The sequence below is a fragment of the Myotis myotis genome, unplaced genomic scaffold (assembly GCF_014108235.1).
Source record: "Myotis myotis isolate mMyoMyo1 unplaced genomic scaffold, mMyoMyo1.p scaffold_m19_p_55, whole genome shotgun sequence".
NCBI classification, from domain to species: domain Eukaryota; kingdom Metazoa; phylum Chordata; class Mammalia; order Chiroptera; family Vespertilionidae; genus Myotis; species Myotis myotis.
Genome location: NW_023416363.1, coordinates 570,658 through 592,403, shown reverse-complemented (window position 1 = coordinate 592,403; position 21,746 = coordinate 570,658). Strand labels below are relative to the sequence as shown.

The window sequence follows — 21,746 nt, the reverse complement described above, 5'->3', positions numbered from 1 at the left end:
AGCCCACCTCAGCACCCAAGGAGGGTCCCCCCACCCAGACCCCAAGGCCCTCAGCCAGAAGGGCCAACATCTGTCCCCAGCGCCCCCCCCCCGCCCACCCCCGGGTGCTCATCAGCTGTATTGCTTGTTGACTGATCCCTGAGGCTCACCCTGCCCCTCCCCCAAGCCCAGGAGCGTCTCAGAGACTCTGGGTGCCTTGGGCTGGGCAAGGGGTTCGATCTCAGTCTCCGGCAGGAGGCACAGGAGCTGCACCCCAACACCCCTGCCTGCAGCCCGCGGCCCATGGCCCTGCCCTCCTAACCATGGGCATGACCAGAGCAGCAGGCTTGGGCCTCCCAATGGGGAGTCTGGGGCTGGGGAGGGGCTGGGGTGGGTTTCTGGCCCTGGAGGCACCCTCCCCGGCCCTTGGGGGTGCTCCCTGGTCATGGGGATGCCCCCCACGAGGTGCTGAAGGACCCTCACACTCGGCAGGACCCAGAGGGCCCCCAACCCGGCCTCTTCCTCCTCAGAGGCAGACACGGGCTCCCCCTCAGAACCTCGGTTTCCCCCCGCAGCATGGAAGGGAGAACAGAATCGGAAAAGGTCCCCTGGTAACTGACGTAATACAGACGTCACGAGAGGGACCCTGCTTGCATTGAAAGGCTATGAATTCAGGAGTCGCACGGACACGGATTCCTGGTGGCTACGATTTGGGGGTGCAAGGCACCAAGTAAGGCAGAAACGGGGACCTAGAATTGGGGGGGACCCAGAGGCAGGAGTTGGAGAAGGACTGAAGACGAATATTGGGGGAGAACGAGGCATCCGATTTTGATGGAACTAGAGACGGGAATTTAGAAAATTATAGGTCACGAAAACGGGGGTCCCTGGCCATCGGGATGTGGGGGCCCGAAGACGTGGTGCCAGCATTTGCGGGGCTCTCGGGCTCTTCTGGGCTCTGAACATGGGCAGGCGGACAGCCTGGTACCCGACCTGAAGCCACGCCCTCCCCTGGGAACGACCAATCACGAGCATCCAAGTGCCTAGAAGGCGGGACGATGTGGGGAGTCTCCAAGGCAACGGCGAATCGCAAGCCGACGTCTCCACCCCCTCCCGCCCCCAGGGCTGGGGAAACAGGCTCCGCGGTCGCCATGGTAACCCCGACGCTCAGTTAAGTTTCCACAGGATCATTCTTTCCTCTCCTGACGGATTTCCTTCCTTTCTTTCTTTCTTTCTTTCTCTTCTTTCTTTCTTTCTTTCTTTCTTTCTTTCTTTCTTTCTTTCTTCCTTTCTTTCTTCCTTTCTTTCTTTTGTAATATATTTTTTTGATTTTTTACAGAGAGGAAGGGAGAGGGATAGAGCGTTAGAAACAACAAGGAGAGAGAAGCATCGATCAGCTGCCTCCTGCACGCCCCCCACTGGGGATGTGCCCGCAACCCAGGTACACGCCCTTGACCAGAATCGAACCTGGGACCCTTGAGTCCGCAGGCCAACTTTCTATCCACTGAGCCACACCGGCTAGGGCACCTCCTGCCGGATTTTCGACCGCAAAGGACCCGGCGGAGAGTCTGGTTCGGACCCGAGGCGGAACTACACCTGGAGCCCAGATCCGCCCACTCGGGGCGCCGCTGGGGTGCGAACGGCTGGACCCCTGCCCTTCAGGTGCAGGCGGGGCCAAGGCGGGTTGTTGTGTTGGTTCCGGGCTCTGGCTGGCCCGGTTGGGCCGAGACCTGGAGAGACAACCAGCCTGGGCACCTGCCCCGTCGGGCTTCTGGGGCCTATCGCCTCTGTGTGTGGAGTTCAGGCTGTGGGCAGGGGTCTGGGGGCTCCAAGTTCCAGACCTGGTGGGGGGCGGGGGGCTGGAGCCTGGCACACAGCAGCAGCGTCCCCTACATGTCTGCAGAGTGAACAGCCCATTTTATAAATTAGTTAAAAGCAGCCGCAGGTTTTCGAGCGTCGGCTGGACACCAGCCAGCCCTGTGCCCAGACCGTGACACGGATGGATTCATTTAGACCTCACGCCAGGGGTGGAGAGGTGGCAGCATCGCGTCTCTGTTATATTTTATTTTATTTTTTATTTTTTATTTTTTTTGCGTCTAGTGTACAGATGAGAAAATGGGGACTAGAGAGAGGAAGCCAGGTCTGGGCTTCATTCTTAGCCTTTAGGTCTAAAGGAATCTGAAAATGTTAGCTCCAGAGCCACCACAAGGATTTAAGAAAAAAAACAAACAGCCCTGGATGGTGTGGCTCAGTGGATAGAGCGTCGGCCAGCGGAGTGAAGGGTCCTGGGTTCGATCCCAGTCAAGGGCATGTACCGTGGTTGCGGCCACATCCCCAGTAGGGGGTGTGCAGGAGGCAGCCGATGCATGATTCTCTCTCATCATTGATGTTTCTATCTCTTTCCCCTCTCCCTTCCTCTCTGAAATCAATACAAAATACATTAACAAACAAATACATGTTTTTATTGATTTCAGAGAAAGGAAAAGAGAGGGAGAGAAAGAAACATCAATGATAGAGAGAATCATCTATCGGCTGCCTCCTGCACACCCTTGACCCCACAACCCAAGCATGTGCCATTGACTGGAATCAAACCCAGGACCTTTCAGACTGATGCTCTATCCACTGAGCCAAACCAGATAGAGCAATAAAACTATATTTAAAAAAATAACAATAAAATCGATAAGCATATCCTCTGGTGAGTATTTCAAAAACAACATAGCCCTGGCAGGTTTGGCTCAGTGGATGGAGCGTCAGCCTGCGGACTGAAGGGTCCCAGGTTCGATTCCGGTCAGGGGCATGTACCTTGGTTGCGGGCACATCCCCAGTGGGGAGTGTGCAGAGGGCAGCTGATCGGCATTTCTCTCTCATCGATGTTTCAGTCCGCAGGCCGACGCTCTATCCACTGAGCCAAACCGGTTCCGGCTCTCATCGATGTTTTTGACTCTCTATCCCTCTCCCTTCCTCTCTGTGAAGAATCAATAAAATATATTAAAAAAATAAAAAATACATAAAACTATAGCAACCCCTCGCTTCTTCTCTGAAATCAATAAAGAAATATATAAAATAAATAAATAAGGAATGTGTTCTGTCTCTGTGCTGGAGGTCAGAGTCTGCAGTCAGGGTGTTGGCAGGGCCGCGTCTCGAAAGGGTCGCAGGTGAAACCTGTCCTGGCCCCTGGCTCCTGGCTCCTGGCTCCTGGCTCCTGGCTCCTGGCTCCTGGCTCCTGGCAGGTCCAGGTGCTCCTGGCTGCTGCCCTCCAATCTGGGCCTCTTCCTCTTCTCCCTACGCCTTCCTCTTGTCAGGACACGGTCATTAGCCGTGGGGCCCACCCAGGGAATTCCCCATGAGCTCATCTCAAGATCCTCACTTCCATCTGCAAATGCTCTTTCCCCAAAGAAGGTCCCATCCACAGGTTCTGGGGATTAGGGTGTGGAAGCACCTTTTGGGGGTGCGGGCACGGTTCAATTACTACGGCCTCCTTCAGGGGGACCTGCTCAGCTGTGGGTGACTCGATGCCCAGGACACCTGTCCACCGATTGGTGGCGATTGGCCATCTGGCTGCCCAGGGCGTTTTCTCCCGTCCTGGTGGGTCCTTGGCCTCTGGATCTCTGATGATCCTGGAGGTCACGCTGAGTGCTGGCCGGGGGCCGGCTGTTGTGCAAACCGGGACACAAGGCCAGCAGCCATGACCCCGGATTCCCTGGAAGCCCTGAGGCAGGGTCAGGGCGGGTGTCCAGGTCCCACCGTCCCTCACGCCCGCAGCACAGAGAGCTGGCCTCCTGACGGCGAGATCTGGGTCCCGGCTGGGGGTTCCAGGATGCGCTGGTACCCATGCCCGGGTGCCTCCCAGGGGTGCCGTTGAGAACCATGGGCACCTGCCCTCTTGCTGCTCAGTGGCCTCTGTGTGAGGGGCCACAGCTCACTCTGGGGTTCCAGTTGTACCAGGAGGAAGGGGGTGGGAGGGTCCCCCACATCTGTGGTCATGGCTGAGGGGCCCCCTTCCCCGTGTGGGGACCTTGGACCCCAGCCTGGTCATGTCCCGGGACTCTCATGTGGACGGTGGCAGGGAGCCACGGGCCACCTGGGTGTGTGTGTGGGGGGAGCTCCCTGGCCACACAGGTGGGGGTTCGAGTGCCGGTGCCCCATCCTGCCGAGTCAGAGCTGCCCATCTGGAATTCAGTGCCCGCAGCGCCCCAGGGCTGGGACCCCACGAGGCAAAGTGGGCCGAAGACTAACACGCTGCCCGGGATTCCCACAAAGAGCTTTCTGCCTGGGCTGCGTGGACTGAGACACGTTTGTGGGAGAAAAATCCGTGTCCAGGGGCAGAACTCAGAGTTTCAGCGTCTGATGTGAACACCGGTGCGAAGATCCCTGGCCCAGGTTCACGCTTTATTCTTACCTAGCAATTCTGAAGACCTTGCTTTCTGGGGAAAAAAAAAAAAAAATATATATATATATATATATAGCCCTAACTGGTTTGGCTCACTAGAGCGTCAGCCTGCGGACTCAGGGGTCCCAGGTTCGATTCCGGCCAAGGGCATGTACCTTGGTTGCGGGCACATCCCCAGTGGGGAGTGTGCAGGAGGCAGCTGATCAATGTTTCTCTCTCATCGATGTTTCTAACTCTCTACCCCTCTCCCTTCCTCTCTGTAAAAAATCAATAAAATATATTTAAATATATATATTATTACTATTTTTTAATATATATTTTTATTGATTTCAGAGAGAGAGAGGGAGATAGAGTAGAAACGTCAACGATGAGAGAGAATCACTGACTGGCTGCCTCCTGCACGCCGCCCACTGGGGATCAAGCCCGCAGCCCAGGCCTTGCCGCAGCCGAGGCCACTGAGCAGCAAGAGGGCAGGTGCCCATGGTTCTCAGCGGCACCCCTGGGAGGCACCCTGGCATGGGTACCAGCTCATCCTGGAACCCCCCAGCTGGGACCCAGATCTCGCCTGAATGGAACCCGGGGCCCTTCAGTCTGCAGGCGGAAGCTCTATCCACTGAGCCACACCAGCTAGGGCTTAATTTAGTTCTTTTTTTTAATGCGTATTTATTATTGCTGAGGTTCCTAAAGCCGCAGGTGATCTCCCTGTCACCCCACTCTGCAAGGGCGCGCACATGCACACACACACACACCCCTGGCCTTGGGGAAGGACAAACACCAGGAAGAGGTCAGTGCCCGGCTCCACCCACTGCCCCCTCCCTCCCTGGGGCCTTATGACCTCCCCCCCTCACCCGCTGGAGCCAGGCTCACACCATGGCCACGCTGGCGGCCTTCCTGCTGCTCTGGGGTGAGGCGCCCTGGGCCCGGGTCCCCTGAGGAGGGGGGCGGGCGGGCGGGAAGGGGCAGGAATGGGGGCCTCACCGGCCTGTCCCCACAGGTCTCTCGCTGAGCCCGGCGGCCGAAGCGGCCACATGTGAGTCGGGGCCTGGGCTGGGGCGGTGGTGGGAGCACTTGGGACCTGAAGACGTGGGGTGCACAGGGACTTGGGGAAGGTGGGCGCACACAGGGGGTGCCCCTGTCCTCCTCCCTGGGTCTGACCTTCGCGCCCCCCTCGCCCCCCCAGTTATTGATACCCGGCCGGACCTGTGGGCAGAGGCTGGCTCGCTGCAGGAACCCTGGGCCAACCTGACCCTGGTCTGCCGCGCCCTCCTGGGCACCTCGGACTTTCAGCTGTTCAAGGACGGGGAGCTCCAGGAGCGGGTGCGCTTCAGTGAGGGGGGCTTGGAGCATCGCTTCCCACTGGGGGCGGTGACGGCGGACACGCAGGGCCTGTACCGCTGCCGCTATGCCATGGGCGAGAACAGATGGACCTCGCTGAGCAACCTGGTGGAGGTGACTGGGGCAGGTGAGTGGGGGGCCCCCTCCCTCCTCACTCTCCTTGTCGGCCCCACCCCGAGCGCCTGCGGGGCTTTGGGCCAGACCCTGACATGTCTGAGCCTCAGTTTCCCCGTCTGTAAAACGAGGGTGAATTTGCACTGACCCCAGAGGGTTTGTGAGGAATCCATGACTGAGTTCCTACTGTTCGCCTGGCGCACAGTAGGACCTGTCACACAACTTCCTCCTGTTTTTTGTGTTTTTTAAAAAATATATATTTTAATGATTTTTTACAGAGAGGAAGGGAGAGGGATAGAGAGTTAGAAACATCGATCAGCTGCCTCCTGCACATCTCCTGTTGGGGATGTGCCCACAACCAAGGTCCATGCCCTTGACCGGAATCGAACCTGGGACCCTTCAGTCCACAGGCCGACACTCTATCCACTGAGCCACACCGGTTTCGGCCCTTCCTCCTGTTTTATGTCCCTGTCCATCTCCCTGGCTCCCTCACTTTATTTATTTATCGATTTATTATAACACTAGAGGCCCAGTGCACGAATGTGCAGGGGTGGGGTCGGCCTGGCCCCAATCGGGGCAGATCAGGGCCAGGCCTGTTGGGAGGAGGAGATGGTGGGTGGTTGGTAGGAGGCCTGCCCCCCACCCCATTGGGGTTGGGGGGCTGATTGGGGGAGGGGCCCATGCGGGGGTGGGAGGCCAGGGGGAGGGGCTGCAGGAGGTTGGCTGGCCACCGGCCCCCTATTGGCTTGGGGGGGAGTGACCAGGGGTGGGGCCGGCTGGGGGGAGGGGCTGACGGCCGATCAGTGTGGTGGGGGCCCATCGGGGGTGCGGCCTGTGGGGGGAGGGTCTCCAGGCCCAGCCAGGCCATCCGGCCGCCTAAGTCCGGCCAACCATCCACCCTGCCCGCCCCCCCCGCTCCCCGCAGACACCCTGCCCGCACCCGAGCTCTCCAGCAAGCCCGTGTCCTGGATCTCACCGGGCCTGACCCCCACCCTGCTGTGCCGAGCGGGACTCGCGGGGGTGACCTTCCTGCTGAGGCGGCAAGGCGACGACCAGTTCCTGGAGGTGGCGGAGGCCCCCGAGGCCGTGCAGGCCACCTTCCAGGTCCACCGGGCCGGCAACTACAGCTGCAGCTACCGCACCCACGAGGCCGGCGCCCCCTCTGAGCCCAGCGCCACCGTGACCATTGAGGACATGCGTGAGCCTGGGGGCCACCCGGAGGGCTTCCTGGGGGAGGCGGCTCCCGGAGGCCAGGAGAACTGCCTTTACCTGGACGCCCCTGCCCAGGCCTGGGTCTGGGAAACAGTGGCCCACGCGGTGCGGTGGGGCGGCCTGGGCTGCCGCAGGGCGGGCAGAGGTCTGGGGGCTGGAGGCTGGGCCTCCTCAGGGAACAGGGGTGGGGGACGCCGGCGCCCCAGCTGCCCTCCTGCCTTGCAGCCAGGCCGCCGCCGCCCAGGCTGAGCGTGGAGCGGGAGTCCGGGGAGTCCGCCGCCGTCCTGTTCCCGTCGAGTCCCCAGGTCTCGCTGAGATGCGTGGCGCCCGTGGAGGGCGTGGAGTTCCAGCTGCGGCGCGGGGACCAGGAGCTCCTGGTCAGCAGCTGGGGCACCACCCCCGGCACCGTCAACTTTGAGCTGAAATCCCTGAAGCCCGCGGACAGCGGCCTGTACACCTGCCGCTACCAGCTGCGCGGGGAGGACCTGCCCTGGTCCCTGGACAGCGCGCCCGTGGAGCTGCTGCTAAGCGATGGTGAGCTGGGCGCTGCGCCCCGGGGGCGGGGGACGGGCGCTCAGGGAAGCGGGGGGCGCCCAGGGGAACGGGGTGTGTGTGTGGGGGGAGGCCCAGGGGAAGGGAGGGGCTCGCCCGGGGGAGGTGCCCGGCCTGATTCCCAATGAGCTCAGCAAGCTCGAGGCCTCGGGAGGAGGAGTGATTGAGTCAACACTCAAGTGTGGCGCTTGGCCAAGCAGGCGGCGCGCCGCGCACCCGGGGACCCCCCGGCAGAGCAGACGCCAAGTGGGACAAGACAGGACTCCCTCCCCCAGCCTGTTCCTTTAATTTATTTTTATTTTTTAAAATATATTTTATTGATTTTTGTACAGAGAGGGAGAGGGAGAGTCAGAAACATCCATGAGAGAGAAACATCGATCAGCTGCCTCCTGCACACCCCCTACTGGGATTGTGCCCGCGACCCAGGTACATGCCCTTGACCGGAATCGAACCTGGGACCCTCCAGTCCACAGGCCGACGCTCCATCCACTGAGCCACACCGGTCAGGGCAAGGCTGTTCCTTTTGTTTTTATTTTCATTGATTTCAGAGAGGAAGGGAGAGGGAGAGAGAGAGAGAGAAACATCAATGACGAGAATCACTGATCCGCTGCCTCCTGCGCGCCCCCCGCTGGGGATGGAGCCCTGTGACCTCCTGGCTCCCAGGTCTGCGCTCAGCCTCCGAGCCCGGCCGCGGGGGTTACAGACAAACAGATGGACAAGGACGCGAGGAGGAGACCCAGGAGGACCGGCGGGAGGGTGGGCGTCCGGGACGGGCGGGCGGACTGTTCCCGACGGAGGAGGCCTGCTCGGCGGGTCCCGGACCCCCCGCGCTCACCGGGCCTCCCGCCCCCCGCCTCCCCGCGCAGAGTCGCTGCCGGCGCCCGAGCTCTCCGCCGAGTCGGTGACCCCGCTCTCGGGGCCGGGCGCGCGGGTGAAGATGCAGTGCCGCGCGCCGCGGGCCGGGCAGCGCTTCGCGCTGGTGCAGGAGGACGCGGGCGGGCGGCGCCGGGTGCGCGGCCTCCAGAGCCCGGAGGGCAAGGAGGCCCGGTTCGAGCTGCGCGACGTGTCGCCGATGGACTCGTCCAACTACAGCTGCGTCTACGTGGACCCCGCGCGGCCCGGGGGCTCCGCGCCCAGCGCGCGCCTGGAGCTGCGCGTGGACGGTGAGGGCGCCGCGGGCGGCTGTTTCCCTGGGATGTGAGCGGGGAGGCGGCTGAAATCCCCCCCGTTTCCCGTGTTGTCTTTTAAAAAATATATTTTATTGATTTTTTACAGAGAGGAAGGGAGAGGGATAGAGAGTCAGAAACATCGATGAGAGAGAAACATCGATCAGCTGCCTCCTGCACGGTCCCCACTGGAGATGTGCCCGCAACCCAGGCACATGCCCTGGACCGGAATGGAACCCGGGACCCTTCAGTCCGCAGGCCGAAGCTCTATCCACTGAGCCACACCAGTCAGGGCTATTTTTTAATCTATTTTTATTGATTTCAGAGAGGAAGGGAGGAGAGAGAGAAACATCAATGATGAGAATCGCTGATCAGCTGCCTCCTGCTCGCCCCCCACTGGGCAATCCCGCTACCCAGGCAAGTCCCCTGAGCGGGAATCGAACCCGGGGCCTCTTGGTTCCTGGGACAGCACACTCCGTTGAGCCACGCCAGGCCCTGTGCGCGGGGTGAAGGGTTAATGTGCAGCCCTCGCGGCCCCGGGTCCGCCTGTCCCTCCGATGTCCTCACCAAGGTCCCCGCGCAGGAGGCTGGGCGCGCAGGTCCTGCCTCCCGACCTTCCGCTGCGCCGCGCTCTGCTCCGCGGGGAACACCATTTCCACCCTCATGTCTTCCTTCCCTCGCCTGGGGCCCTGCTGTCACATGCGGCCCCCCCCCCCCAAAGCCCCAGAACTGGGCCCAGGTCCGGGGGACTCTCAGGGTCCTGAGGACACCATCGGTTTCCAGGGACGAGGTGTGAGGGCGGTTGTCTCCGTTCAGGGCCAGGAAAGGGGAGAAGGGTGTGGAGGGGAGGGCCTGGTGCCGGGGTGGCTGCCGTTGGAAGGGGGACTGACCCGCCTGCCCCCCCCCCCCAGGACTCCTCCCCAAGCCGCGGCTCCGGCCCCTGTGGAGCGGGAAGGTGAGTCCGGGCCGGGACGCTGCCCTGCGCTGCGAGACCCCTGTGGCCCACCAATCCTTGGAGCTGCTGGCAGCAGGCGAAGTGGTGGCCTCCGCGTATGGCCCCTCCGAGGACCTGGTGCTGACCTACGTGGGGCCCCAACACGCCGGCAAGTACAGCTGCCGCTACCGCTCCTGGTGGCCCCTGGTGTCTGAGCTGAGCGACCCCGTGGAGCTCCAGGTGGCAGGTGAAGTCCCCCTGGGTTCTGAGAGCTGGATTCCTCCCCTCCACACCCCTCACCTCTGCCCAGCCTGCGCCCTCTATCGGGCGTGCCCTCCCGGGTGCATCAGTTAGTGCGCTCTGCTGGAGTTGGTGGGGGAAAGAGCAGGTGCAAAGGCCCTGGGGCAGCGAGGAGCTTGGTCAGCTGGAGCGCCAGGAGGGAGGCCTGGGCAGGGTTTTGGGGCAGCTGACTCATCTGCTTCCTTCCTGCGGGGGCTCCAGGAGGTCTGCCAGGGTTGTACCCAGGGCGCCTCCCTCTCCTACCATTTTTGTCAACTTTGTCTAGAACGCTGATCCAGCTGCAGACCTGGCTGCTGAGGGTCTCCTGGTTCCCTCTGGCCCTGCTCCTCCTGCTGCAGCTCGAGGCTGGACCATGCCCGGAGCAGGGAGAGTGTGTGTGGGGGGCGTCAGGAGGGCTCCCCCTCACTCCTCCCAGGAATTAATAAATGTGAAAAGACCTTAAAACATGTCTTTTGCCAGTAGCAGCCCTGCTGAAGGGCTGGATGCCCAGGGCTGAGGGAGGTGGGTGGGTGCTGGGTTGGGACCTCGGGGTAGAGGGGCCGAGGACTGGCTCCAGGGCCCACCTTTTTCATTTCCTTTTTAAATTTTAAATATGTTTTGATTGATTTCAGAGAGGAAGGGAGAGGGAGAGAGAGAGAGAAACATCCATGATGAGAGAGAATCACTGACCAGCTGCCTTCTGCACTGGGGATGGAGCCCGCAACCCAGGAATCGGACTGTGACCTCCTAGGTCAGTGACGGCGAACCTTTTGAGCTCGGCGTGTCAGCATTTTGAAAAACCCTAACTTAACTCTGGTGCCGTGTCACATATAGAAATTTTTTGATATTTGCAACCATAGTAAAACAAAGACATATTTTTGATATTTATTTTATATATTTAAATGCAATTTCACAAAGAAAAATCAACCAAAAAAATGAGTTCGCGTGTCACCTCTGACACGTGTGTCATAGGTTCGCCATCACTGGCCTAGTTCACAGGTTGATGCTCAACCACTGAGCACACTGGCCGGGCTGGAGCCCACCTCTTACAAAACCTCTTCCTCCACCCAGATGCCTCCCTCCTGGCTGCTGGCCCCAGCCAGTGTGCGTAGGGAGCTTGAGGCTCCAGACACCCAACCCCTCCCACCCGGACCAAACCAGCCCCCACCCAGGGAGGCAGTTCAGAGGCTGCACTTTGTTCTGTCCCGGGCTGAGCGGCCACCAGGTGGCGGTGCTGGGCTGTGTCCCCGCCAAAGGCCAGGCCTCCCATGGGGGAGCATGAAGCTGTGGGAGGGGCGGGACTCCTCTCTGTTCTGTCCCTGCGATCCCAGCCCCCTTTGCCCGCAGGACACTCTGTGAAATCAATGAAAACATTAAGAACAAAGATTCCGCCCTAGCCGGTTTGCTCAGTGGGTAGAACGTCGGCCCACAGACCGAAGGGTCCCAGGTTCGAGGGCACACACCTCAGTTGCAGGCTCAATGCCCAGCCTCAGGTCTGGGCAGTCTCTCTCTCTCTCTCTCTCACATCGATGTTTCTCTCTTTTCCTTCCATTCTCTCTAAAAATCAATGGAAAAGTATCCCAGGTGAGGATTAAGAACAACAAAGACTCCTCTCCCTACCCCGCCCCACCCCCCACTCCACCCTCTTCCTGCTTTAGACAGACGTGGGCACACACCTGGCGACAGCGGGCTCTGGAGATGCTGAGTGTCAGCGGAGGGAGAGCCTGCTCCTTGGGTGACAGAGATGGGCCAGCCGTGCAGAGGGAGGTGGAGACGCACGTGCCAGCCAGAGCCAGGCCAGGCCCTGGGCCAGGTGCTGCAGACAGGCCCCCCGGGTTGAGCGGAGTCACTTCTCCGGGTCCCTCTGCAGCTGGACTGCAGGCACACGTCCGTCTCCTCCACTCCCCGCAGCCTGTCCCAGGCCCGAGCCAGGTGCGTGCTGCAGCCATGTCCCTGGAAAGACATGTCCCACATCTCGGAGTTCCTCCCTCTGTCCATCAACTTCCTCTCCACCTGTCCGCCTTGGCGCATTGTAGGTGGGCATCTGTCCGAGTCCGGGTGTCTCTGGGACCCTCGTGGAGATACTGACACAAGATCTTTGTCTCCCCAGGGATTTGCCTTCTGTTCTGAACCTCTTTCCTTGGTCTTTTATAAAAAATATATTTTTATTGATTTCAGAGAGAAAGGGAGAGGGAGGGATAGAAACATCAGTGATGAGAATCATTGATTGGCTGCCTCCCGTGTGCCCCAAAAGTGGGGATGGAGCTGCAACCTGGGCATGTGCCATGACAGGGAATCAAACCGTGACCTCCTGGTTCATAGGTTGACGCTCAACCACGGAGCCAGGCTGGCCGGGCTGGTAACATTTTATTGAGGCCACTGCGTGCTGGGACCCTGGGAGAATCCGGTTGCTCTTGCCTTGTAGAGCCCATGGTGGTGGGAGACAGCCCAGAACACACACACACAAGGACATGCAGCCGCCTGGGAAGGCATGGGCCCCAGCAGATGCATTCAGCAGACAGGAGTCCGGGTCTGCTGGGTCCTGTGGGAATATCTGGTGGGTCAGAGAGTAAGACAGGGCCCTGCTCTTGAAGCTCACAGCATCTCGGGAAACACGTGGAGTGACTACCGTGTGGTAGGTTTAGGAGGCGAGCCGCAGACACAGATACAAAGGCACGTGGGCAGGAAACATGGCTTCTTTAAGAGCTGCGAGTCGTCCCCGTGGCCCGTGGGGCCCCATCACGAATGGCAGGCACCGGGGTTTGAGCTCCGTCCCTGAGGGCAGGACTTGGAAACCATTTCATATCACTGCGCACTCGCAGCAAGGGGACCACATCCGGGCGCACGTGAGGGTGCGTGGTGAGGTGGTTTGGCCCAAAGTGACTCCTGTCTGGGCAAACCCGTATCCTGTTCAGGAAGCTCTGCGGTGGAAGGTGAGGCATCAGAGAGCTTCCCATCGCCCAGAACAAGGTCAGATGCAGGGAGTGGAGAGGGTGGCCTGGAGGCCGGAGAGGCGAAGGCAGGAGGGGGCCCTGCTGGAACCGACGTGGGCGGCAAGGAGGCCGCACAGGAGGTCCGGATGGTGGAGAAAGCAAAGCCGAGGTGAGTGTAGGTAGAAGGAACAGGGCCGATGGCTGGTGGGAAGCGGAAGGAGGGGCAGGAGCCCAAACGGATGCCGCTCGGGGAGGGTCAGCAGCTCCCCCAGCGACGGTGGGAGCATGAGGGAGCGGGTCTGGGAGCCTCACAGAAGAGGCAGACACCCCGGCCGGCCTGGGCGTGGAGCACGAAGTGGAGGAGCAGCCGGTGGAAAGGCACAGCCCTGGCTGGTGTGCTCAGTGGTTAGAGCTCTGGCCCTTCCACCCGAGGGTTCGACTCCCCGTCAAGGGCACGTCCCTGGGTTGCAGGTTCTTCCCGGGCCCTGGCCTGGGCGTGTGTGGCAGGCAACCAGCCCATGTCTCTCCCCCATCGGTGTTCCTCCCTCCCTCCCTCCTACCCTTACACTCTAAAAATCAATGAGAAAAGTATCTTCGAGTGAGGATTAACCAGAAAAATAAAAATAAATAATAAAAAACGGAAGGCACAGAGGTAGCGTGGGCCGTGTGCCCCCGGGCTCGGCAGGCGAGGACCCCGAGTGTGAACCTGGGGCCCAGATCGTCGTCCTGGGACCACCGAGTCCTGACAGAGGCGCCACCCCTGCCCTGGCTGCGAGGACCGACACCGTCCGCAGCGCGCAGTCCTCTGAGACGGGCCTGGCGGGGACGGAGGGCGGCGGGTCCTTCCGGAAGCGGCCGTCTTGGCATCGCCCGGGTCCCCCAGTGCAGAGCTGCTCCCAGACAGCCCCAAGTCTGTCCTCGAACCTCCTCATTCCGGGGGCGTCCTCGATGCCCCACCCCATTCTTCTTGGCTCCTTGGAACTCGGGGTCTCCCTTCCACTCCCCGTTGCGCAGGAGGCCGCTGCCGGCGGGTCACCGCAGCACCGGGCCGTGGACCCGCAGGTGCGCCAGGAGGGCGGAGCTGCGGCTGAAGGCCTTGCCGCAGTCCCCGCACCGGTAGGGCCTCTCCCCCGTGTGCACCCGCTGGTGCTCGATCAGCGAGGAGCTCTGCGCAAAGGCCTTCGGGCAGACCTGGCAGCGGTAGGGCCTCTCCCCCGAGTGGACCCGCAGGTGCCGGATCAGCGCCGAGTAGTCGCTGAAGGCTCGCCCGCAGGCCTCGCACGCGTAGGGCTTCTCGCCGGTGTGCGTGCGCAGGTGCTGCGTCAGGTGCGCGCTCTGGCTGAAGGCCTTGCCGCAGGCGACGCACGCGTAGGGCCGCTCGCCCGTGTGCACCCGCTGGTGCTGCGTGAGGTGCGTGCTGCGGCTGAAGGCCTTGCCGCAGTCCCCGCACGCGTAGGGCTTCTCCCCGGTGTGGATGCGCCGGTGCTGCGCCAGGTGGGTGACGCGGCTGAAGGCCCTGCCGCACTCCTGGCACGCGTGGGGCTTCGCCCCCGTGTGCACCACCTGGTGCTGGGCCAGGTGCGTGCTGCGGCCGAAGGCCTTCCCGCACTCGCTGCAGGTGTAGGGCGTCTTGCGGGAATGGCCCTTCCGGTGCGCGTCCAGGGCCCGGGCGCTGGAGGAAGTCTTGCCGCACTCCCCGCCAGCACCGCCCAAAGGACCGGACTCCTCCGCGGAGGGCGCCTTGTCCGGCCAGGTGGCCTCTGACCACACGCTGGGGACGTTCCCGAAGGCACCGGAGTCACAGCCGGGCTGGTCCCTGAGGGCCGCCTCGGGAGGCCCCGGAGCGGCCCTGAACCCTGTCTCCGGGGCGCAGGGCTCGGTCCAGCCGTCCCCCGGGAGCCCCACCATCCTCTCCGAGCTGCCCTGGGGTCCAAAGGCGTCACCAAAGCCGTGTCCGAGGGACGCGCCCCCCGCGAGGGCCTGGGCAGCGGCCTCCGCCTCCTCCGAATCGCCGTGCTTGCAGCTCGGCCCTGGGGGCTCGGCTCCCGGCTTCCAGCCTGAAACATGGAGCCGCAGCGTCAGGCCTCGGGCATCAGCCTCCCTGACATCAGCCTCTGGACTCGCCCGGGGGTGGCCTCCCTCTGTGAGGGGACACGCGGGCCACTCCTGACACACCCGCTGGGCGCTGCTGAGAGCATCCAGTCCCTCACCCCCCAAATTCAGAGAGAGAGAGAGAGAAACATTGATGAGAGAGACAGCGATTGGCTGCCTCCCTCACACGCCCGACCCCAGGCGGGGATGGAACCTGCCGCCCTCCGGTGCGCAGGCCCGCTCTAACCACTGCACCGTACCGGCCCGGGTCTGAGGCCCGGCCTCTCCGAGGTGCTGGGCGGGCCGAGTGTGGCGAAGGGCAGCCGGAGGTGGGGTTGTGTTCCCACGAGGGAGCACCTGCCCCGGCCTCCCCTTGAAGGGAGCACAGAGCCCGGTTCCTGGAGGACCCCAGGAAGGAGGGGAGGAGGGGGCCCCGGCGATCCACCCCGGTCTAGCCCCCCGTTTCCTCATCTGTGAGGGAGGAAGGACACGCTGCGGCCCGGGCTGCTGGCCGCTATCAGGCTTCAGTGCAGTAGACACTGGCCATGGCCTCTTTCAGCTTCAGCCTGCGGTTCAGACCGGGAACGGAGGCCCAGCTGAGGGAAGCTCTTCAGTAACTGATGCGAGGCCACATCATCAGCCCAGAGAGGCCGAGTCACTGGTACAAGGTCACACAGCAAGTGGCTAAGCTGGGCTTCGGCTGGTGAATCTCATCGCCCTTGAATCCCCCAGGGGACCCCACTGGCCTCGGGCTGCCCCCCTCCCCGTCTCCCTCTGGTCCAGGAACCTGCTCTTCCCAGGACGCACGGGGTCCATACACACCACAGGGCCTCGGCCCCACCTCTCCATCTGGCTCTCCCTCTTCCTTTCAGCCCCGTGTTGCCTTCCTCTCCCTCCCTCCCTCCTCTCCCCGGCCCTATGACATCCGAGTGGGCACAGGCGATGGGACCAAGGGTGGGCACCTAGCCGACCTCTTCCAGAAACGCCTGCTTCTCGAGGAGCTGAACAAGCTGCCCCGACAGTGGCTGTTTCACGGGCTGCAGACGCACCGCCATCCCCATTTTACTGACAGGGAAACTGAGGCATAAGAGAGTCACACAGCCGCCCGCCCGCATGGCTCAGTGGTTGAGCGTTGACCTATGAACCAGGAGGTCACGGTTTGATTCCTGGTCAGGGCACAGGCCCGGGTTTCGGGCTCTATCCCCAGTGTGGGGCGTGCAGGAGGCAGCCGATCAATGATTCTGTCTCCTCATCAATGTTTCTTTTCTTCTTCTTCTTTTTTTTTAATCCTCACCCGAGGATATTTTTTCCGTTGACTTTTAGAGAAAGTGGAGAGAGAGGGAAAGACAGGAACACCAATGTGAGAGAAACACATGGGCTGGCTGCCTCCCGTTCGCCCCCGACCAGGGCGGGGAGCCTGCAACCGAGGTGCCTGCCCTTGACCAGAATCGAACACGAGACCCTGCAGTCCGCAGGCCCACGCTCTATCCACTGAGCCAAAATGTCCAGGGCTCAGAGCTCCTCATTGATGTTTCTCTCTATATATCCCTCTCACTCTCCCTTTAAAATGAATAAAAACATTAAGAAAGAAAAAAAAAAAAAAAGTGTGCTCCGCACAGTGTGAGCATTTGGGTGAATTACAAACAGGGGGGCATGCACTGGGCGGCCTGAACCCTGGCCCCTGCCCTCCCCCATACAGCCCAGCCCTCCCCCATACAGCCCAGCCCCTGCCTGGGGTGTCCTGTGAACACCTGCCCACGGCTGTACCCTCACCTTTCCGGTCCAGTGCCTGAGTCAGATCCTCCACCAGCATGGCGGCCTCCTTGCCGCTCCTGGGGCACTGGGCCCCCACCCAGGCCTGGATCTTGGGGGGCAGCGCACCCAGGAACTGCTCCAGCACCAGCAGCTCCAACATCTGTTCCTTGGAGTGCACCTCCGGCCGCAGCCACTGGCGGCACAGCCCGCGGAGCTGGGCCAGGGCCTCGTATGGGTCGGAGGCCTCCTCGTAGCAGAAGCGCCGGAAGCACAGGCGTGCAGCCTCCTCGGGGTGGGCCGCGTGGCCGAGGCTACAAGCCTGGACCTGGGAGAGGCTGGGGTCCTCATCCTCCACCTTCACCTGCAGGACGCCATCCAGTTCCCAGGGCACCGGGCTCAGGGGGGCCTGGGGGACGGCCATCGGGCAGGAGCACGCCAGCGAGCCTGGGAGCTGGGTCTGCAGGGAGATCAGAACGGTGTCATCAGGGAACCTGGGTGCTGCCTCACACCCAGAGCAGGACAGACGCTGGCCTGGGGCCTGGGACACGAGACGCACGCTCACAGGAAACAGATCCTCAAAATAATCAGGACAGCGCGACTGGCGTGGCTCAGTGGTTGAGCATCAACCTATGAACCAGGAGGTCGAGGTTCGATTCCCAGTCAGGGCACAGGCCCGGGTTGCAGGCTAGATCCCCACTGTGGGGGTGCAGGAGGCAGTCCATCAATGGTTCTTTCTCATCACTGATGTTTCTATCTCTCTCTCCCTTCCTCTCTGAAATCAATAAAAATATACTAAAAACATAATCAGCCCTAGCCAGTTTAGCTCAGTGGCTAGTGCACCGGCCTGCAGACCGAAGGTTCCCGGGTTCTATTCTGGTCAAGGGCACGTACCTCGGTTGTAGGCACCTTCCCGGCCGGGGCCCTGGTTGGGGCATGTGCAGGAGGCAACCCATTGATGTGTTTCTCTCACATCGATATTTCTGTCTTTCCCTCTCCCTTTCTCTAAAAGATCAATGGAAAAATAGCCTTGGGTGAGGATTAAAAATAAAATAAAATAAACCTCATTTGTTAAAAAAAAAAAAAAATTCACAATAGACTCAGAGGGTGGGAACTTTCTTTCCAATGAACAGATCTGAAAACAGACACAGAGAAGAAAAACATTGGCCCAGTTTCCTAATGATGGGATGGGCAGTGGCTGCGTCGAACAATCCAGGCAGCCCGACCCTATGGCCGGCCTGCTTAAAGTGCACGCCTCCCCCCTCCTCTCTCACATGCTCCCCAGGTAGCCGTGTGTGTGTGTGTGTGTGTGTGTGTGTGTGTGTGTGTGTGTGTGACGATGCTTAAACCTACTGAGCCACCTGGCTGGGGGGAAAGTGTTTTTTTTTTTTTCTTCAATTTTTATTTTATTTTTAATTTTCATTTCAGAGAGGAAGGGAGAGGGAGAGAGAGACAGGAAAAAACCTCAATGATGAGAGAGAATCATGGATCGGCTGCCTCCTGCACGCCCCACACTGGGGATTGAGCCCGCAACCCGGACATGTGCCCTTGACCGGAATCGAACCCGGGGCCCTTCAATCTGCAGGCTGACGCGCTATCCACTGAGCCAAACCAGCGAGGACAGAGTGGTTGTTTTCCATTTCTCGCTCCTTACTCGTACCCGACCGGATAATGGCACCCACCTCAGAGGGTGGTGGTGAGGTTACCCAAGGCGATCCATGATGTGTGTCCAGCGCAGGCCGGGCTCACAGCAAACACGCAGGGAACGTCCAACCTGATGACTCTGCAGAGCCTCAGCAGACGCCAGCTCCCAGAAGGCACTGGGGACACATCCATAAACCGCTGGTCACACGATTTCCGCTGCAGACAAGGCAAGACACAAATTCTTCGTCATATAATTAATAAACACTGCAAATCCTTCACATTTCAGCCCCCCTGACAAAAATGACAGTCAGTCGCACAGGTATGTGCACACACCCTACCTCAGGCAGCCTGTCAGTCATACCCCAAAATATTCCCAGGCACATACAATTTCTTTCTTTCTTTTTTTTTCTTTCAATGTTTTTATTTATTTCAGAAAGGAAGGGAGAGAGAGAAACATCAATGATAAGAGGGAATCATGGATCGGCTGCCTCCTGCGCGCCCCCTACTGGGGATCCAGCCCACAACCCAGGCCTGTGCCCTTGACTGGAATCGAACCCGGACCCTTCAGTCCGCAGGCCGAGGCTCTACCCACTGAGCCACACCGGCTAGGGCCATTTTTTTTTTTTTAATGTATTGATTTGGGAGAGGTGGAGAGGATGGGGAGCGCGGGAGAGAGAAACATCGATGTGAGAGATGCATTGGTTGCCTCCCAAACTCACCCCGAGCGGATACTGAACCTGCTACCGAGGCATGTGCCCTGACCTGGGATCGAACCCACAACCTGCTGGTGTCGGGGAGGCCGCTCCAACCAGCCAGGACCCCGCCAGGGCCGGGAGCACAGTCTCTGTCACACACAGACCGCCAAGCACACAACCTGCTGGTTGTGTGTCTCAGGGGGTGAACTTTGACCTATGAACCAGGAAGTCCCGGGTTTGCTTCCGGGTCAGGGCTCCATTCCCCCTCCCCCCCAATGTGGGGCTGTCAATCAATGATTCTCGTCATTGATGTTTCTCTCTCTCTCTCTCTCTCTCCTCTCCCTTCCTCTCTGAAATCAATAAAAATATTTAAAAAATAAATAAACAGATAAACACACAGTCTCGGGGCATTTCCACTGCTTGGTCGCCTCCGCAGCCAGGCCCACAGGGAGGCCCGGTCACCTGGGGCCAGGCGCCAGCCTCTGACGTCACGCCCCCACCTGCGGCCTCCCACGCCCCCGCCCCCGTCGGCGCCGCACACCCGGCCCGACCGTCAGACCCCGTCCCACCCACGGACCCAGCGCCCCTACCCGTCTGCCAGGCGCCCGCGCCGAGGCCTGGGGTAGACCCCTCGCCCCGCGCCCGGTTAGCGGTCCCCACCTTGGACCAGTTAGTTCCGCGCAGTCAGCCCCTCACACCCGCCCGCCCGCCCTCCCGTGCCGCGTCCAGCCCGTCTCGCTTTGGGGCGCACCGGGCGCTAGCGGCTTCCGGGCCCCACCCCAGCGGGAGTCCCCTCGGACCCACCTCACTGTGGGGCTAGGGGACACTTCCGGGAGCGGACGCTTAGGCGCCCGACTGAGGAGCCCGCCAGCGCGTCGGCACGCCGAACTACAACTCCCAGAATGCGCCGCGCAGCCCGCCGGGACCACAACTCCCAGAATGCGCCGCGCAGCTCACAAGAACCACAACTCTCAGAATGCGCCGCGCAGCCCGCCTGGACCACAACTCCCGGAATGCGCCGCGCCACACGGACCGGGCGTCGCCCAGGGCTACAGTTCATGGAAGGTGCCACGCAGGAGCCCACCAGCAGCCCGAGGCCCGCCGGGAGTTGTAGTCCAGGTGGGGCAGCGGGACGGTGAGTGCAGGATCTAGCTGGACCGTGCGTGGGAGGTTGAAGGTGTGTGTGCGAGAGGGTGAGGTGTGTGTGTGCTGGGTTGAGGGGTGTGGGTGCCGGGGTGAGGGGTGTGTATCGTGTGTGTGTGTGTGTATCTCACTGGGACCATGTACAGGGATCCCACGTGTCTGTCGTGTGTTTGCACACGACCTGGAGGCTGAGCTGTGTGTCACCGCTCCGTCCCTTTTCTGGATTTTGGCTGATAAACAGCGTGGCCACAGGAGCCTCTGTCCCAGATCTGCCCCCTCTCGTGACAGGGTCCTGAGCCCCACCCTGAGGTGAGAAGAGGAGGAGCGGCCGGGGCAGAGGAAAGGGCTCTGTCCCAGAATACGAGCTCCCTGTTTCGGATGCACGGTCCTCGTCCTGGGATGCGTGGTGCCCGCTGGGACCACTGACAGTTTTGGAAACTCGCGTGGACTGTCTGCCCGGGAACGTGGAGTCCGGGTGTGGCCAGGAAACCGGATGTCATTTTAATTAAGTCATTTCAACCAATTCCCTTTTCAGCAACCGCAGGGCGTGTCAGCACCTCGGACAGCTCCCGGTTCGCCCTGCAAGGGGGGTGGGGAGGGGGTGCTCTCTGAACGTCATACAAAGTGAATTCCCTGCTGTGTGACAGCCTGAGGCCTCCGCTCCGCTCTGCCAGGTGTGTGGACAGCAGCAGTGGCAGCAGATACCTGTTGGCATGCTGCTGCTGCTTCTTTAAAAAAAAAAATTATTATTACTGATTTCTGAAAGGAAGGGAGAGAAAACCATCAATGATGAGAATCATTGATCGGCTGCCTCTTGCACACCCCCTACTGGGGATGGAGCCTGCAACCCCGGGGGGCACGTGCCCTGACCAGGAATCGAACCCTGATAGGTCCATAGGTCGAGGCTCAAGCACTGCGCCACGCTGACCTGGTGTCAGCGTGCTTCCTTACGGGGGCTGTCAGGTGGGGGAGTGCTCTGCAGTCCCAGCTATCCTACATCCAGACCCTAGCGAGACTCGCAGGAGGGAAGGGCTGATGTGTGTGTGCATGGGGATTGGTTGCCTCCCACAGCACCCTGACCTGACCGGGGACCGAACCCGAGACCCTTTGGTGTGCAGGCTGATGCTCTAACTACTGCTCACCGGTCAGGGCGAGTAGCAGCTATTTTACATTAACCAGGTTCCGCTAACACACACACACACACACACACACACGTGCGTGCACCTGTGTATATATAGAGCAGGTGTGGCCAAGACACAGTCATATGGATGTTTTAATGCAGCGGTTCTCAACCTGTGGGTCGCGACCCTTTTGGCGGTCGAACGACCCTTTCACAGGGGTCACCTAAGACCATCCTGCATATCAGATATTTACATGACGGTTCATAACAGTAGCAACATGACAGTGATGAGGTAGCCACGAAAATAATTTTATGGTTGGGTCACAACATGAGGAACTGTATTTAAAGGGCCAGAAGGTTGAGAACCACTGTTTTAATGGGAGAGAGAGACAGTAAACAATGGAAGAAAT

General features: G+C 60.6%; 2 protein-coding genes across 5 annotated transcripts; one reads left to right on the top strand and one right to left on the bottom strand.

The window, feature by feature from the left end:
• The first annotated feature begins 5,184 nt into the window (after positions 1–5,184).
• Positions 5,185–10,381, top strand: A1BG (alpha-1-B glycoprotein). The gene is made up of 8 exons (XM_036311434.1): positions 5,185–5,270; positions 5,361–5,396; positions 5,547–5,828; positions 6,741–7,013; positions 7,253–7,561; positions 8,446–8,742; positions 9,657–9,926; positions 10,245–10,381. Exons 1-8 carry the CDS (start codon positions 5,237–5,239, stop codon positions 10,250–10,252), a joined length of 1,509 nt encoding a protein of 502 aa, XP_036167327.1. The 5' UTR covers positions 5,185–5,236; the 3' UTR covers positions 10,253–10,381.
• Positions 10,382–12,306: 1,925 nt separating this feature from the next.
• ZSCAN22 (zinc finger and SCAN domain containing 22) lies at positions 12,307–19,966 on the bottom strand. 4 transcript variants are annotated; one of them, XM_036311436.1, is made up of 4 exons: positions 19,878–19,966; positions 18,417–18,594; positions 16,756–17,194; positions 12,307–14,948 (listed from the first exon to the last, which is right to left on the bottom strand). In XM_036311436.1, the coding sequence occupies exons 3-4, from the start codon at positions 17,156–17,158 to the stop codon at positions 13,924–13,926; spliced, it is 1,428 nt and encodes a 475-aa protein (XP_036167329.1). In that variant the 5' UTR covers positions 17,159–17,194; positions 18,417–18,594; positions 19,878–19,966; the 3' UTR covers positions 12,307–13,923. The 4 variants fall into 4 exon arrangements, with proteins under 4 accessions (XP_036167329.1, XP_036167332.1, XP_036167330.1 ...); XM_036311439.1 differs by having other exon boundaries at positions 18,441–18,594; XM_036311437.1 differs by lacking the exon at positions 19,878–19,966 and adding an exon at positions 19,664–19,776.
• Between the last annotated feature and the right edge of the window lie 1,780 nt (positions 19,967–21,746).